Here is a 17,104-nt window from a genome sequence, read left to right on the forward strand (position 1 = left end):
AATTTTGACCGATTATCTCCAATTTCAATTCCAAACAAATGTTGTTTGCAAAATTTCATCTCAATCGGATAATAAATGCGACCTGCATTCTGTTCACAAGAAAACATGGACGGACAGACGGACGGACGGCCAGACGGACTGACATGCATAAATCAACTCAGAAAGTGATTCTATGGAGATCGTCAAAAGTAACTATGGGTCTATCTCGTTTCCTTTTGCCTGTTACAAACAAATGCACAAAGACATAATACCCTGACCACTATGTGGTGTAGGGTATAAAAACATTAAGTTCGGCCGGGCCAAACTTTTAATACCCTCCACCCTAGGGTAAAGGAAACATTAGAGAATTATCACTCACATATACCAATTTTTAGAAATATTCATGGGAAAATGTTCCAAAAATCATCAAAATACCGAATATCGGGAAATACGGCTATATGAGGCTATACCCAATCGTGCACCTATACATGCAATGTTTCGCCAAAGGAGCAAGAACCCATTATGACCTACAAATACCAATTTTCAGAGAAATTCGTGAAAAAATGTGTCAAAAATCACCAAAATACCAAATATCGGGAGGTACAGTTACATGGAGACTATACCAAAACGTGGACCTATAATTACAATGATTCGCCACACGAACTGGGACCCATTATGACCTACAACTACCAATTTTCAGAGAAATTCGTGAAAAAATGTGCCAAAAATCATTAAAATACCGAATATCGGGAGGTACCGTTACATGGGGACTACACCAAAACGTGGACCTATACATACAATGTTTCGCCACACGAACTAGGACTTATTATGACCTACAAATACCAATTTTTAGACAAATCAGTGAATAAATGTGGCAAAAATTATCAAAGTATTGAATACCGGGAGGTACCTTTATATGGGGGCTATACCAAAGCGTGAACCTATACATGCAATGTCTCGCCACACGTACAGGGACCCGTTATGACCTACAAATACCAATTTTCAGACAAATCCGTGAATAAATGTGGCATAAATCATCAAAATACCGAATATCGGGAGGTACCGTTATATGAGGACTATACCAAAACGTGGACCTATAATTACAATGATTCGCCACACGAACTGGGACCCATTATGACCTACAACTACCAATTTTCAGAGAAATTCGTGAAAAAATGTGCCAAAAATCATTAAAATACCGAATATCGGGAGGTACCGTTACATGGGGACTACACCAAAACGTGGACCTATACATACAATGTTTCGCCACACGAACTAGGACTTATTATGACCTACAAATACCAATTTTTAGACAAATCAGTGAATAAATGTGGCAAAAATTATCAAAGTATTGAATACCGGGAGGTACCTTTATATGGGGGCTATACCAAAGCGTGGACCTATACATGCAATGTCTCGCCACACGTACAGGGACCCATTATGACCTACAAATACCAATTTTCAGACAAATCCGTGAATAAATGTGGCATAAATCATCAAAATACCGAATATCGGGAGGTACCGATACAAATTGCTCTGCTAAATTTTGGCGCTCTACGTCAAATAATGTGGGCTGTATCATGAATTCAACAGACAGACGGACATCGTTAAATCGACTTAAAAAAAAAACATTGTAGAGAATTGTTATTGAGTGATTGGTAACAGCCAAAGTTTTGAAAAGGCAACGGGATGGAATAAGGGGGATTTTTTGGAAATTCGCATTCTAGGGATATAAAAACCTAGGAATGTTACAAAACGATACGACATAATTGTTGAGCGACAGGTAAAAGGTAGAGCTATGAAATATCTGATTTTTTAGAAATTCGTACTTTATGGACACTTAAAGCTACTAATTGGTACAACATCATTATTAAGTGGTTGGAACTATGAAATTTTGCATAGGGCGGCCACTTTTTTTCTGCAGAATGATGAAATAAGAAAGATTTTTGCCACTTCCCACTTAAGGTGTAAAAAGGTACTAAAACGTTCCAAATGGTACCAAGTTAATATTAAGCATTCGAGTGTTTTTAAAACTTTAAAATCTGGACATGGACAATACTTCTGTCTTAAGCGAGATTTTTGGTACTTCGTACTTAAAGGGTACAAAAAGTACGAAACAGTACAAAATGGTACATTGTCACAATAAAGCAGTTGATGAGTTAATATTTGGGAATTTTCGAGTTCTTTGTGTAACGAATTGAGATAAGGACAGATATTGGTATTTTGTACCTTAGGAGTACAAAAGGTACTAAAAGTTAAAAAAATTATAATGGCGTAATTAATCGATTGGTAGGAGATAAACTTTCAAATTTTCCATGAGAATCACTCTCCAGTGGAAAAGAGTACACTTTTTGGAAATTCGTACTTTAAGAGTACCATAAGTACTAAATGTAAAAAAAATATTGTACAATATTGTTAAAGAAATAAGGCAGTAAGAGTCTTAAATTTTTCCTGAGGACCACTATTTGAACAGGAGACAGGATTTTTGGAAATTCGTACTATAAAGATACAAATAACACAAAAAGGTACAAAATTGTACAAAATGGTGCGGTTTTGTTATTTTTTGTTATACAGCGTGACATTAAAAAAAACTATAACCAACTTCAGACTGCTGTCATTTCTAAGCCACTCGTCCGACAGCTGTTAAAATTATTCCAGTGACAGCTCACTGTATTGTTTACAAGCATATAAAAGCATTTTGGTGAGAATTTTCCAGAAAAAAAAGTTATACGTGATGGATTTCAAGCGTGATAGTGTGATTTCTTTATATTCGGCTGGAAAACCACAAGTGGCTATCGTTAGAGCACTCCAGCATTTAAATGTGAATAAGTCTATTGTGTCTCGTACAATCGCTTGTTATCGTCGTGATACTGGTAGCGTAGCCCGACGACAAGGAAGTGGACGGAAGAAAACAGCAACATCAGCAGAAATGGTTCGAAAAGTAAAAAAGCGACGCGTCGCAGTGGCCGAAAAATGGCTCGTCAGCTGAACATATCGCTATATTCCATTGGGCAAATATTGAAAAATGAGCTCGGGGTAAAGTGCAAGAACTTACACCGCAACAGCAAGAATATAGACTCAAAAGTGGTAAAGAGTTGCTTCGCTTGGCCGAAAGTGGTGAACTGCCGAATTTGGTTTTCTCCGTCTCCGATGAGAAAACATTCGTTGTCCAGCAGTTTGTAAACGAACTAAATGATCGTGTTTACTTGTCAAAGAGGTCAGCTGAACATGTGCACCATCGGTTGGCCACCAGAACTCAAGCGCCGGCCATGGTAATGGTGTGGGCCGCCATAACAACCGATGGTCGCTCTCCGCTTGTATTAATCGACCGTGGCATCAGAATAAATGCCGAATATTATCGTCGAAATATTCTGGAGGGCGTATTAAAGCCTTAGGCACGCAAACATTTTGGCCGCAGACCTTGGACATTCCAACAGGAGTCAGCACCAACGCTCTCAGCACGCGCCACCCGAGAATGGTTGCAAAATGAGGTTCCTCGCTTCATTTCCAACGCACAATGGCCACCAAAATCTCCGGATACCAATCCGTTGGACTATTGTGTCTGGAGTATTTTGGAAAGCAAGGTTGGCACTAAAAAATACCAAAGTGTCGTTCACCTCAAGCAAGCGCTTCGCCGGGAATGGGCCAAATACCGCAGAGCAACATTCGAACAGCGTGTGACGGTTTCATTGGATGTTTGAAGGCCTTAATTCGTGCCAAAGGTCACCAATTCGAACAAATCTAAACTTATTCTAAAATTTGATGCTATTTCCGACCTTTTTTGCTTTCATTCAATAAAATTTAGAAAAAAATTTAAAAATTATGGCGTTTGACTTTTTTGCAGTTTTTTTTTATCCCACGGTTAAAATTGGAGGTTTGAAACTTGGGACATAGTTTTCTCCAGCGAAATTAAGGTTTTCTGCGAAATTTTGATTTTAATAAATATTACCTCTTCTGTACTTAAAAAGGGTACCAAAAGTACCAAATATGGATAATTAGCGCCATGGTTTCGAAATAGGACAAGAAAGCCCCTTACGGGATGAAGTGGCCGAAAAGAGCAGTTCATTTAAAAATTCGTGCTAAAATTGTGCTAAAAACTACTACTACTACTTAGAACTCTATTTTGGATCTTAAAGTTGGTACTTGGATTGGATGGGGAGGAATTTAAAGTTCGTGCAAAAAAGTACTAAAATTGTCTAGCTAAATACGAATTTCGTACAAAGTACGAATTTCGATATGATAAATTGTATTTTTGACACCAATGGTACTACAAGCTAATAAGAAGAGCTAAATGTCTGAAATATGTCATGAGGGTCACTTCAGCTGCAAAAATACCTAAAACGGTACGTAGTACGGGCATTTGTACCAAAAGAGAACTAAAATCAAAAAATCCCGGGGAATACTAAAAACTATGCTTTTTAACCAACAATTTTGTTCTTTTCCAGCAAGAGGATCAAGTTTCATAAGATAAAGCAGTTTTTTTGAAAATTCGTACCAAAAAGGTACTAAATATTACAAGGTAAGAATTTGAATTCTAAAATTTGGTACGAAGTTATGTCGTAGTTAAATCTGAACAAAAGTTGATTTAAAATATTATATCTTTTTCGTACTAAAAGGTACCAAGTGCAAAGAAGAGGAGATGAAAGTCTGAATTTTGGCAAGGTCCAAGTCTTCGTATAGCCCCCATATAACGGTACCTCCCGATATTCGGTATTTTAATGATTTCAGCAACATTATTCACCGGAATCGTTTAAAATTTTGTAATGGCAGATCCTAATGGGTACTACAACCTAAGACAGAAAATTGTCTGTGCAGGTCCACGTTTTCGTATAGCCTCCATATCACGGTTTTCATTTAGTGGTTGTTTTCGGATTTTTTTTTTAATTTTTCAATTTCCTTCGAAATGGTGGAGGGTATTAAAAAGTTCGGCCCGGTTGAAAGTATTTTCTTTTTTTGCTTTTTTTAAATTGTGAGGCGACATTCAATAATTTTTATTTAAACATAAAATTTTCTCACAATTGACACATTCGATATAACCCCTCATTGACTAGCCCTTGAGCTACCTCGTCCATCGTCATCCTCCACGGATGTATTCTCCGGCAGCGTCTCAACTCTGTGCAGCATAAATTGGACATTATAATAGGGAATATTCAGAGTGACCACGAGACAGTAGAGTAAAATTTGTAAATATTTTGTACGCAAAACATAGGCGGCCCCTTGGCCCTTGGGAAACAGCGGATGTTCACGACTCTGACAATCGAACATAAAATAGCCACCATCATGACCGGGCAGGCGACCAAAAGCCAGACATTTCTTCGAGCATTGTAACAAACCAAATTGGTGGTGGGTGTTGAAGAAGTACATCAGAGCCTCGGCTAAATTCATACGATTGAAATTGGGTCGGCAGTACAATTGGCCATAGCACAGTGGCTCAATGTGGACCGAAAATTTTACATTATCCAGCCGGCATTCAACATCCAGATCTTCGGCACGCATTTCATAGTCGCGTATCTTAATGTCGGCAATACTCTGCTCGTGATACCGATCCCCATTGATGATAATCGCATCCATAAGTTGAGAACTCCAATCGGCCAGGCGATATAGTCGAGCCGCACACAAGGCCATAACACAACAGGCCAAATATTGTTTACCACGATTTTTACTATCAAACACCGGGGCCTGAGGATGTAAATTACCCCAAAGGGACCACAGGCGATTTTCAATTTCAATATCAAATTTCTTATATTTCGACACGGCTGTTCCGCGATATATCCCTGCGGCATTTCTTCGATTCAAACGACTCCAAATGGGTAGGCAATGTTCCAGCCAGGCAGGGGTTTCGTTGTGGGCACATATTGCCGCTTCCTCCTCGCCGGGAATGTTGCAGGCATCCACTCCTGTTAGCAGTTGAAGTATGTTCGCTGTGAGAGGAGATTTCTTGTAGGAGATGATGTCGACGACCTAAAAGAAATCAGAAGTTTTTGTGAATTGTGATATCTGAATAGATCGGCAGAAGACCTGTGAAAGGCAACTACCTGTCCACAGAAGAGCTGTGAAAGGCAACTACCTGTCCACAGAAGAGCTGTTAAAGGTCTTCTCTCCATAGGAGAGCTGTTAAAGGCCTTTTGTCCACGGAAGACCATTTAAAGACCGTACGATCCTAAAAGGCCTTCTGTCCCAGAAACACAGTTAGAGGAGTCTGCCCAATGGAAAACCTGCTAAAAAGCTTCTGTCTACAGGAGATCTCTTAAAGGCTTTTTGTGTATAGCAGAACTTTTAAGGGTCTCCTACTGACAGAAAGACCTGTTAATGGACTTCTGTCCACAGAAAACAAGTTAGGGGCCTGTAGAGATCTATTTAAGGCCTTCCGTCATCCAAAATCCTATTAATCGACCTCTGTCCACAGAAGACACAGAAGACTTGCTAAAAGCTTTCTTTCCACAGAAGGCTTGCTAAAAATCTCTGGCCAACGGAAGACCTATTTGTGGTCTTCAATCCACAGAAAACGTTTTAAAGGACTTCTGTCCCCAGAAGACCTTTTAAAGGACTTCTGTCCCAGAAGACCTCTGAGAGGACTGTCCCCAGAAGATCTTTTGGAAGATTTCTGTCCCAAGAAGACGTTTTGTAGGACTTCTATCCCCAGAAGTTCGTTTAAAGGACAGAAGTCCCCAGAAAAAAAGAACTTCTGTCCCCAGAAGACCTTTTCAAGGACTTCCGTTGAAAGGACAGAAGTCCCCAGAAAAAAAGGACTTCTGTCTTCTGGGAACAGAAGTCCTTCAACTGGTCCTCTAAAAGGACTTCTGTCCCCAGAAAAAAAGGACTTCTGTCCCAAGAAGACGTTTTGAAGGAGGCTTGCTGAAACTCTCTGGCCAGAGTATCCGCTCCCAGCAGATACTGATAGGCCTGTTAAAGGACTTCTGTTCCCAGAAGACCTTTTATAGGACTTCTGTCCACAAAAGATCTGTTAGAAGCCTTCTGTCCACAGAAGACCTGTTAGAGGCTTTTGTCCTGTTGTGGGTCTCTGATCAAAAGTAGACTTGTTAGAGGCCTAATGTCCCCAGAAGATCTGTTAAAGGCCTTTTGTTGCCAGAAGACCTGTTAAATATCATAACCTTTTAGAGACCTTCTACCCTTTTAGAGACCCCAAAAATCATTTAAAGGTCCCAATAGATCTGTGTAGGCCCAGAAGACCCTCAAAGATCTCTTGTCTATAGAAAATATTTCCGATTGAATATAACTTACAAAAAATGAATACTCCCCGTCCTCTTTCCACGTCGGACTGCAGGCCCTTTGATCCATATAATGCACCAGGGACTTGATATCGGCAAATAGAATCCACGAAGCAGTATTACGTTCCGGATAACGTTTAACACCTTTCATCGCCTTGAATCTCTTTCGCCTACTACGTTCCTCCCCCTCTCCATCCTCCTCATCCACGATGTCACTTCGTGGCATATTATCCAGGACATGCATTGAGGAGTACGAATCAAATAAATGGAAATGAACATCGCGACATATGGCATAGCTAGAATTTGCAGTGTGGATCAGTAGATACTTCCGCGCTTTGGTGGCTCTCTCAATTTGCTGCCCGAGGTCTCCAATAAGACCTAGAGGTTCAAAAATCTTTATCCATATGTCAAAGGTGTAATCCTCGACGGAAATATTTTTGACAATTCTCTCCGAAGAATTGGAGAAATCGTCAATGGCATCACAAAGAATCCGCGTGGAATCGATTACTTGATCTATGCGCTGTGCGGTCCATTGATTGTGGGGCTTGAGAATGGCGTAGAGTATGGACAGGGTGCTGGCAAAGAAACAGGGTTTTATTTGATCCCAAAGACATTCGTCACGACCCTCCAGGAATTTACTGCCCTGTATTTTGAAGAGATAATCTTTGTGACGCAGGTGGTAGCCATAGAGTAGGGGTTGAGGGAGAGATTCCTCACGTTGTTGTGGAAGTTTGGAGCCGAACTGGTGTTTGGGTGGTAAATCTGTAGGGGTTTCATCGTCATATTCATTATCTGCCACCACAGTGTGATCATCTTCCGAAGATGCTTCAGCAGAGGTTTCTTTGTTTCGAGGCCATTTGACTTTTTTTTGTTTGGCTTGGGCCTTGGCCTCTTGGAACTCCTCCAAACGTTCCCTTTCCACGAGCAATTCATTTTCCAAAAATTCCAATTTGGACTTTTTACTTTGCTCTCGGCGTTGTTGTTCCTTCAATGCCTGGCGATACATACGCTGCTCCACATTGGCTGGCCATGGCCGATAGCGCCCAATTTCCTCGGGCGTGATGTCATATACCTTAACAGGGATGACCACATAATTGGTTACATCGCAGCCCTGGGGATTACAGCCGTATTCTATGCGCCTTATTAGCGAGTCCAGCTCTACGGATCTTAGCAAACATGCCGGCCCCCTCTTGAATTGGCGATAGCCAACCTGGTTGACTGGATAACCGACAAACATGTAAAGGAAGTTGTAGCGTTTTATCAGGGCACAGCTGAATTGCTGGCATATGACCAGGATACGATTATAGTTTATCAAACAATCGAGCAGGACCTGCCGCAGGGGTTTGCTGAGGTCGGATTTAATTATTTTCTCCACCTTTAGTTCATAGCTACGCTGGCCCAAACTCAGCGAGGGCACTTTCATTGATAAAACCGCTCCCAGCAGATACTGATAGGTTTGTAGATCTTCCTCAAACTTCTCCGTGGCCCTGAGGGCATAATCTATTAGCTCCGCTGTCCAGGAGGATATTTTATAGCGTGCCGTAAGACCAAGGGTCACAAGGCAGGACAACAACCCCTTCACCTTGGCCTGTTCTTCATGCAAACGTGGCTGCTTTTGGGAACCCAGAATTATCCAGGTACCTTCGGGCAGGCTGTGGAAATTACTGGGACTGGCCAATTCCTCTTCCAGGGTTATGGTGGGGCTTTCAGCGGGTGGTTGTGTGGGAAAAGCTGCATTGACATTATCATAATCCTGATCATGTCTTACCATGTATTCCAATTGTTCCAGGTACTGTTTGTCAGACCTCAAGAGGACCTGGGCAGCCGGTTTATACAATTTAGGTCTATCTACTGCGGATTCGGGTAGGGAGTCAACTATTTCACACACAATTCGCTGGGCCAGGCTTTCAATGATTTCATTATCATCCATTAGGGGTAGGCGTTCGTGCTCCTTCAGCGATTCAATGCTGCAGACCTTTTCCAACTTCTTTTTGTCCTTCTTATCCTTTTTGGATTTTTTGGGTTTCTTGGTTTTCTTCTCGCCTCCCTCCTCTCCCCCGGTTTGGTTGTCTACTTGGGCCAATTGATCTCCGGCCGCCCCTTCTGCTTCATTGCCCTCCCTCCCATTTTCCTTGGCATAGGTTTCGGGAGTCAATTTAAGTTTTGGATATCTCAGCTTCCGCACCTTGCCATCCATTATGGGCTTGATGCAACCCACATTGATGGCATGCAAAAACAATTTTCCACCATTGCGCATTTTCAAAGACTTTTCATGGAGGTGTTTCAAAAAGGAGTCCTTATTTGAGTGCATTTGCAGGACGGCATAACCTTTGGACATGTAATCCTCGGGATCCAAAACATGGCCCACCTTGTCGCGACGAAATGGATCATAGATATAAAATAGCTCGCCATCCCGCCAAGCTGCCACCACGCAATTGTCGATTTGTATTAAAGCTCCCTCCCACTGGGCCCCGAATAAAGCCTCAAGGCCACAAGCCAGCAGGGAATCCTGAAACTTTTTACAATAATCTGAAACTGTGCCAGTGTAGAAAAATGGAGCCTTCTTCAGCGAGGCCTTAAATGTGCCCAAAACATATTTATCTGGCAAATCGGTGACATTTATCTGTTGATTATCCTTTAGCTTTAGTTTTCTCCTCAAACTTTTGTAATAAGCCGTGCCCAGGCGTATCAGCTCATCCACCGAGTCCGAGGTCCAGTCCATGGGTCGTTCAATTAAGCTATACAATATGGCCATTACGGAAATCAACATTGAGGCATTCGGTATCACACCCGAGGTGGGTGGAAACAGGCCATTGTTACAGCCCGGAATTAAGGCATAGCTCTCATTCACCACAGTCCACATTTTATGGAACCTTTTGGGAAAGGGTCGCCGGGCCAAAGGTTCACTAATCTTGCCAAAATTTACCAAACTTATTTCATACAAATGAAACTCCTCGCCCATACTGGCAGCCTCACTGAGGTTCACCACCAAATGGACCAAATGTTCAACAAAGTTGGTCAGCATCAGAGCACATTTGCCCCCAACGGAATCTCTTGCACAATCCTCTCCCCTGCCATTGGGATCGAAAATGTAATAGGAGTTTTTGCATCTCTTGCGTATCAGCAGATATATGTTCGACAAGCACACCACACAGGCATTGTATTTGTTGAAATACAAACTCAAGGCCTTGTAAATATTCGGTTCACCCTTCAGCGTCCCATTGAAATGCAGTTTTAGACCAACTTCTGCCTGGCGCTCCACCACTTGCGGTATTATATCGTAATCACTGTTCGGACTTTTGTAGTTCATTTTGTGACTCTTGACAATTAGCTTTTCGCCCATTTTCAAAATGTAGTCCAACGTTTCACAGGTCCAGAAGTCCGAGTTTAAACGGAAACTTTCCACAAAGGCCACATAGAGACATGCCATTTCTTTGGGGCGATTGAATGTTCTGAAGTGGAAAGTGGAATAGAAAGATTTCTTAATGAAGTTTTGAATTAGGAAACCAAACATTTTAATATACCAGAAAAATTTAGTAGTTACATGGACCACTCAGCAAAAAAAAACTGATTACCAAGTAATGTGTTTAGTAAGTACCCTATGGTATTGGTAACTATTTACCTTCTAAACCCTCATTTGGTAATGTCATTATTTTTGGACGTATTGGTGGTTCAGAAGTATTGTTGTTGTCATTATTTTATAGAATCCTGGTAATGCAGAAGGTGAGCGGTCATTATCATTCTGTCAATTTCAAATTAAGGGGTTAGGGCAGATACGTAAGTAGTTACTGGCACCAAAAGGTAATAAATGGACCTATTGTTTGGAAATTAAATATTTTATTCTCAGGGACTTACGCTGGGTGGAAGCCCAGGACCTCGGAATTTATTCAAAATGTTTATTTTTTTAACATTTTTATCCCCTCCATTCCACTATTGAGGGTATATTAACTTTGTCATTCCGTTTGTAACTCCCCGAAATACTCATGTCAGACCCAACACATTATCTTTCCAACGAATTGAGATAGAAGACTAAAATTTTGCACACATGTGTATTTTGCTAGTAGACAGGTTATGTTCGGTGTCGGTCCACGTTTTCGTATAGCCCCCATATAACGGTACCTCTCAATATTCGGTATTTTGATGATTTTGGCTGCATTATTTACCAGAATTGTTTCAAAATTCGTATTTGAAGTTCGTATTGGGTACTACAGCCTCTGACGGAAAATTGCTTATGCAATTCGGAACTTCGTATGGAACGATGCCTCCAGATATTCGGTATTTTGATGATTTTTGCGGCATTATTCATCTGAATTGTTTCAATTTTTTTTTTTAAAGTTCGCAATGGGTACTACAAAATCGCGTGTGCAGGTCTTCATATAACCCCCATATGTTACATCCGATATTCGGCATTTTGGTGATTTTTGCGGCATTATTCATCAGAATTATTTCAAAATTCGTAGTTGAAGTTCGTAATGAGTACTACAACCAACTGCAACAAAAACTTGTCAATGCAGGTCTACGTCTTCGCATAGCCCCCATAAAACGATACCTCCTGAAATCCGGTATTTTGATGATTTTAGCGACACTTTTTACCGGAATTGTTTTAAATTTCGTATTTTAAGTTTGTAATGGGTACTACAACCTTTGACAAAAATTTGTCTATGCACGTCTACGTCTTCGTACAACCCCCATATTACATGTTCGTATAACCTCCCGATATTTGGTATTTTGTTGATTTTAGCGGAATTATTCACCAGAATTTTTTAAAATTTCGTATTTTAAGTCCGAAATCGGTACTACTTATGAAGGACTATAGCACCCATATAAGGGGTCTCATTTAAAAAGTATTTTTCTACGGATTTTTTTTCTAAAAATTTTAACGTTCCTTAAAAATGGTGGAGGGTATTTAAAGTTCGGTCCGGCCAGTTAGTCGACTTCTGTCCACAGAAGTCCCCTTACAGGTATTCTGTCCATAGAAGACCAGTTAAAGGCCCTTTGTCCTCAGAAGACCTGTTAAAAGACTTCTGTTCAAGGAAGGCCAACAGAAGAATTTTTGAAGGACTTCTGTCCCCAGAAGTACTGTTAAAGGCCTTTTATCCTCAGAAGACCTGTCAAAGGCCTTTAGTCCTCAGAAGACCCGTTAAAGGACTTTTTGTCCAATGAAGGCTTTTAAAAAGTTTTCTTTCCACAGAAGACTTGCTAAAGATCTCTAGCCAACAGAAAATCTTTTGAAGGACTTCTGTTCCCAGAAAACTTACTAAAGGACTTCTGTCCACAGAAGATTTGTTAGAGACCTTCTGTCAGCACAAGATCTGTCAGAAACCTTCTGTCCCCAGAAGACCCATTGAGAGACTTCTGTCAAAAGAGGACCAGTTAAAGAACTTCTGACAAAAGAAGACCTTTTAAAGGACTTCTGTCCCCAGAAGACCTGTTGAGTGACTTCTTTAAAAGATGACCTATTACATGACTTCTGTCCACTGAAGGCCTTTTAGAGGCCTTCTGTCCCAAGAAGATCTGAAGATCTGTAGCCAACAGAAAATCTTTTGCAGGACTTCTGTTCCCAGAAAACTTATTCAAGGACTTCTGCCCACAGAAGATTTGTTAGAGACCTTCTGTCAGCACAAGAACTGTCAGAAACCTTCAGTCCCCAAAAGACTTGTTGAGGGACTTCTGTCAAAAGAAGACCTATTAAAGAACTTCTATGCACAGAAGCCCTGTTAGAGGCCTTCTGCCCCCCGAAGACCTGCCACAGCCCTGTTGGGGGACATCTGTCAGCAGAAGACCCGTTGAGGTACTTCTGTCAAAGAAGACCTGTTAAAGAACTTCTCTCAACAGAAGACCTTTTAAAGGACTTCTGTCCACAGAAGGCCTGTTAGAGAGCTCCCGTCCCCAGAAGACCTGTTAAGGGCCTTCTCTCCCGAGGACACCTGTTGAGGGACTTCTTTCAAAAGAAGACCTATTAAATGACTTCTGTCTCCAGAAGACCCGTTAAAGGAATTCTGTACCTTTTAAAGAATTTCTGTCCACAGAAGATCTGTTAATGGATATTCGGTTTTTTATGATTTTAGCAGCATTATACACAGGAATTGTTTCAAATTTCGTATTTGAAGTTCGAAATCGGTGTTGCACCCCATGACAAAAAGTGACTTATGAAGGACCACGTCTGCGTATAGCCCCATATAAGGGGTTTCATTTAAGAGGTATTTTTTTCAAAATTTTCAAGTCCCTTCAAAATGGTGGAGGGTATTAAAAGTTCGGCCTGGCCGAATTTAACCCCTTTTTTAATTTTTTATTTTAAAGTACCTATTTACTAGTTGTCCCCCAAAATGACCTCGACCCGTATTTCCAGGTACTTTGCTACCCCTTACTTACTGTTTCTTTGCTGGTTGTGCTTCCATTTTGAGAGCCCTTGAGCCGAATACAACTTGGGCTCTAAATGTTTTTTCCAAATCATCGGGTATCTTATAGACCAGCAGTTCCGACTTATCACAATCTGCGAATTTAAATATTATATATTGCGTATTTAAATACAATTTCCATAACACTACCGAATTTTTGCACTGCAGTCTCTATGAAACGCCTATCCAAATCACTTTCTCGCTGTTGCAGTCCCAAATTCCAAGTCCACAAGTCTTGTGTAGTTTTGCCCGGTATGATGTCGATCTTTTTCAACTGCTGCCGATCGAATTGATTTTGTAAGACTCGCGGATTATAAGTACTGTAGGGTATACCATCGGTGGGATAAAAATTTGGTGGTTTACTTTCGTTGAGGTAAACGCCACTCTTGGGGCGCTGCAATTCGAGCTGTGGAAAAATAAAAAAATATTAAAAAATTAGACTATGCGATAATTATGGGGAAATCCAGCAGATTATGAAAGTAGAACTAAAAATGGGAAATGCGTGCATTGGGTATATAAATTGTTGAGGATCTTCCACATATGTAATAACTACAAGACATCCATAAAAGAAGTCCTTCCCATTCAAATAATCTGTAATCGTTATTGTTACAAGGCTCCTCTTAAGTACTTTTATGTACATTTAAAGTTTTTATAATTATACATATATACACATAGTATATATATACATGCATGTGTATATGCATGCACATGAGTCATTATATTCCAACATAACCTAAATCGGTTACTATGGCTTCCACAGTTGAGCCACTAAATCATAACAACAATTGCAAGTAGTAACCTCTCAAACGTAACGTAACTTATTATATCATTCTTGTGTGCGTATGCATGTACATATGTATCGATGTAGTTATGTTATTGTATTTGTGTTTACCCTGAATCATATGAAAAAACATTTTAACAAAACTACTTTTACACCACCCCCTCCTAACATTATTCCTATAGGTTTAACATTGTACAATACCAATTCATTTATACATACATAGGAAGCAATGCTCTTCTGTAAAGTGTATCATAAGGCATTGTATGAATGGCATAGCTGAAATACAAAGAAACATACATGGAGAACATATTTTACATATTTACACAAAAAAAACATATAGACATCAGACCAAACTGAAGCCATATGTTTGAACTTTGGAGTGATGGTTTGTGCTCGTCATGTCATTAATTTTGTCATTACAGTATAAAGAGAGGGCTAACGAGAGAGAGAGTTAACATATCAAGCACGGATTTCGATGGAATAAATGTATACGGATCCATTGTAAAACAACAAGAAATTTAGGGATCTTACCATTGTTTATTAAAACAATATACCTAGCCCTCATTAATGTTCACAAAGGTATCATAAAACTATTAATAGACATACATCAACAATTTTTTTAAATAAATATAACCAGGACTATTCTATTACAAGCCAGTAAAGAAAGTCTTAAAGTCGGGCGGGGCCGACTTTATGATACCCTACAGCACTTTGCTAATATAGTAGCAAAGTGTTTTGAGTTTGATGGGAGAATTCAATCATACACGCTATGATTATAATTATAATTTAAAGTTCAAAGGACTAAACATGCCGAAGCATTTGTATCTTTTAAATTCGGACTTGTATTGCACATTTGGTGCACAATTAATTTGAAATCGGATAGAGATATATATGGAAGCTATATCCAAATCTAAACCGATCTCGATAAAATTTAGCAAATGTATTTCTGAGCTGTATCTGCTATATTTCCCTAAATATCGTTGTTACGGAGTGCATATTACGGTTGTGGGTTACAAATATAACAAATCGGATGAACAATATATATGGGAGCTATAGCTATATCTGAACCGATCTTCACCCAATTTGACATACTAGCTTCTAGATTCAATTCGGTCGTAAGTGCTAAATTCCATCCCAAATATTAGACGTTTGGTTCACAAAAAAAAGTAAATCGGACGAAGTTATATATGGGAGCTATATCCAAATCTGAACCCATCTCGATAAAATTAAGCAAATGTATTTCTGAGCTGTATTTGCTTTATTTCCTCAAATATTGTTATTACAGAGTGCATATTACGGCAGCGGAGGACAAAAATAACAAATCGGATGAACAATATATATTGGAGCTATAGCTATATCTGAACCGATTTCGATCAAATTTGGCATACTTATTTTCAGGCCCAATTTGGTTGTATGTGCAAAAATTCCACACTATTCGCGCTGATATTACATGCTTGGTGCACAATAAAAGCCAAATCGGACGAAGATATATATGGGAGCTATATCTAAATTTTTACCGAATGTCTCCAATTTCAATAGGGTTCGTCTTTGGGCCAAACAAATGTTGTTTGGAAAATTTCATCTCAATCGGATAATAAATGCGACCTGCATTTTGTTCACAAAAATACATGGACAGACGGACAGACAGACGGACGGACGGACGGACGGACGGACATGCATAAATCGACTCAGAATGTGATTCTATGCAGATTATCAAAAGGAACTATGGGTCTATCTCCTTTCCTTTTGCCTGTTACAAACAAATGCACAAAGACATAATACCCTGACGACTTTGTGGTGTAGGGTATAAAAAGACTATTCTATTACAAAAGACATATTTGATGACGCTTATCCTCTTATGTATGCCTGCCGCACACATATGTGCACATACAAAGCTATGGCTGAACATGTTTTACTCTGAACGAAAATGCAAGTCGACTTCTTTCATACCATAATGGGTCATGTACATTATATGTTATATTTGTATTCTGTACATTTGTTCAGATGAAAAATACTTGAATAAAACTGTACATAGAAAAGAATTATTGTTATACACTCCACCGCATATAATAATATGGAGGGTATATTAGGTTTGTCATTCCGAAATAAGCATTCTAGACCCCACAAGGGATATATTTTCTTGATGAATTAATATTCTATGCCGATTTGTCATGTCCGTCCGCCTGTCTGCCCATCTGTGGAAACCACTCTAGGTTCCGAACGGAATGACGGAGTATCCTATTTGGTCCATCAAACTTCAAACTTAGATCGAGTTTCGAGATGGGAAATATCGATCCACTCCTTCTGGTACGTCCCCAAATAAAATCGAAATTAAAAAAAATACTTTTCTGCACAGAGAGAAAAAAATAAAACGATTTTTCTACAACTTATCAAATCCTAATACTTGCATCAGTGCTAGATCAGGTGCGAACATTAACAATACCGGGTCCTTCCATTAAGTACCTCCTTCACAAAGGGTCAAACTGCTGAATAATTATAAATCTTATAAAATGTGATGTAAAAGTCCGATTTTTACACACATCACAATGTTTCTATTAAGCCAAGGTCCAGTGGAATACAGCGGTCGACTCCTTCTGGTACCTCGCCCACAAAAGGTCAAATTTCTGAATATCCATGGAGCTCATAAAATGCCAAAACTACATCCGATTCCATTTAGACTTGACACATCTCAAAATTTCCATCAACACAAGATCTGT

General features: G+C 39.8%; 1 protein-coding gene across 1 annotated transcript in view; it reads right to left on the reverse strand.

The window, feature by feature from the left end:
• Positions 1-4,938: 4,938 nt before the first annotated feature.
• The window catches only part of LOC101898098 (uncharacterized), a 46,195-nt gene continuing 34,029 nt past the window's right edge, over positions 4,939-17,104 (reverse strand). Inside the window, exons 2-5 of the mRNA XM_005188404.3 lie at positions 13,757-14,012; positions 13,581-13,701; positions 7,222-10,660; positions 4,939-5,940 (exon numbers count right to left, since the gene is read on the reverse strand). Of these exons, the coding sequence (XP_005188461.1) occupies positions 5,020-5,940; positions 7,222-10,660; positions 13,581-13,701; positions 13,757-14,012 (4,737 nt within the window). The 3' untranslated portion in view covers positions 4,939-5,019. The remainder of the gene's footprint in view (positions 5,941-7,221; positions 10,661-13,580; positions 13,702-13,756; positions 14,013-17,104) is intronic.

The sequence above is a fragment of the Musca domestica genome, unplaced genomic scaffold, assembly GCF_030504385.1.
Source record: "Musca domestica strain aabys unplaced genomic scaffold, Musca_domestica.polishedcontigs.V.1.1 15, whole genome shotgun sequence".
Taxonomy (NCBI): domain Eukaryota; kingdom Metazoa; phylum Arthropoda; class Insecta; order Diptera; family Muscidae; genus Musca; species Musca domestica.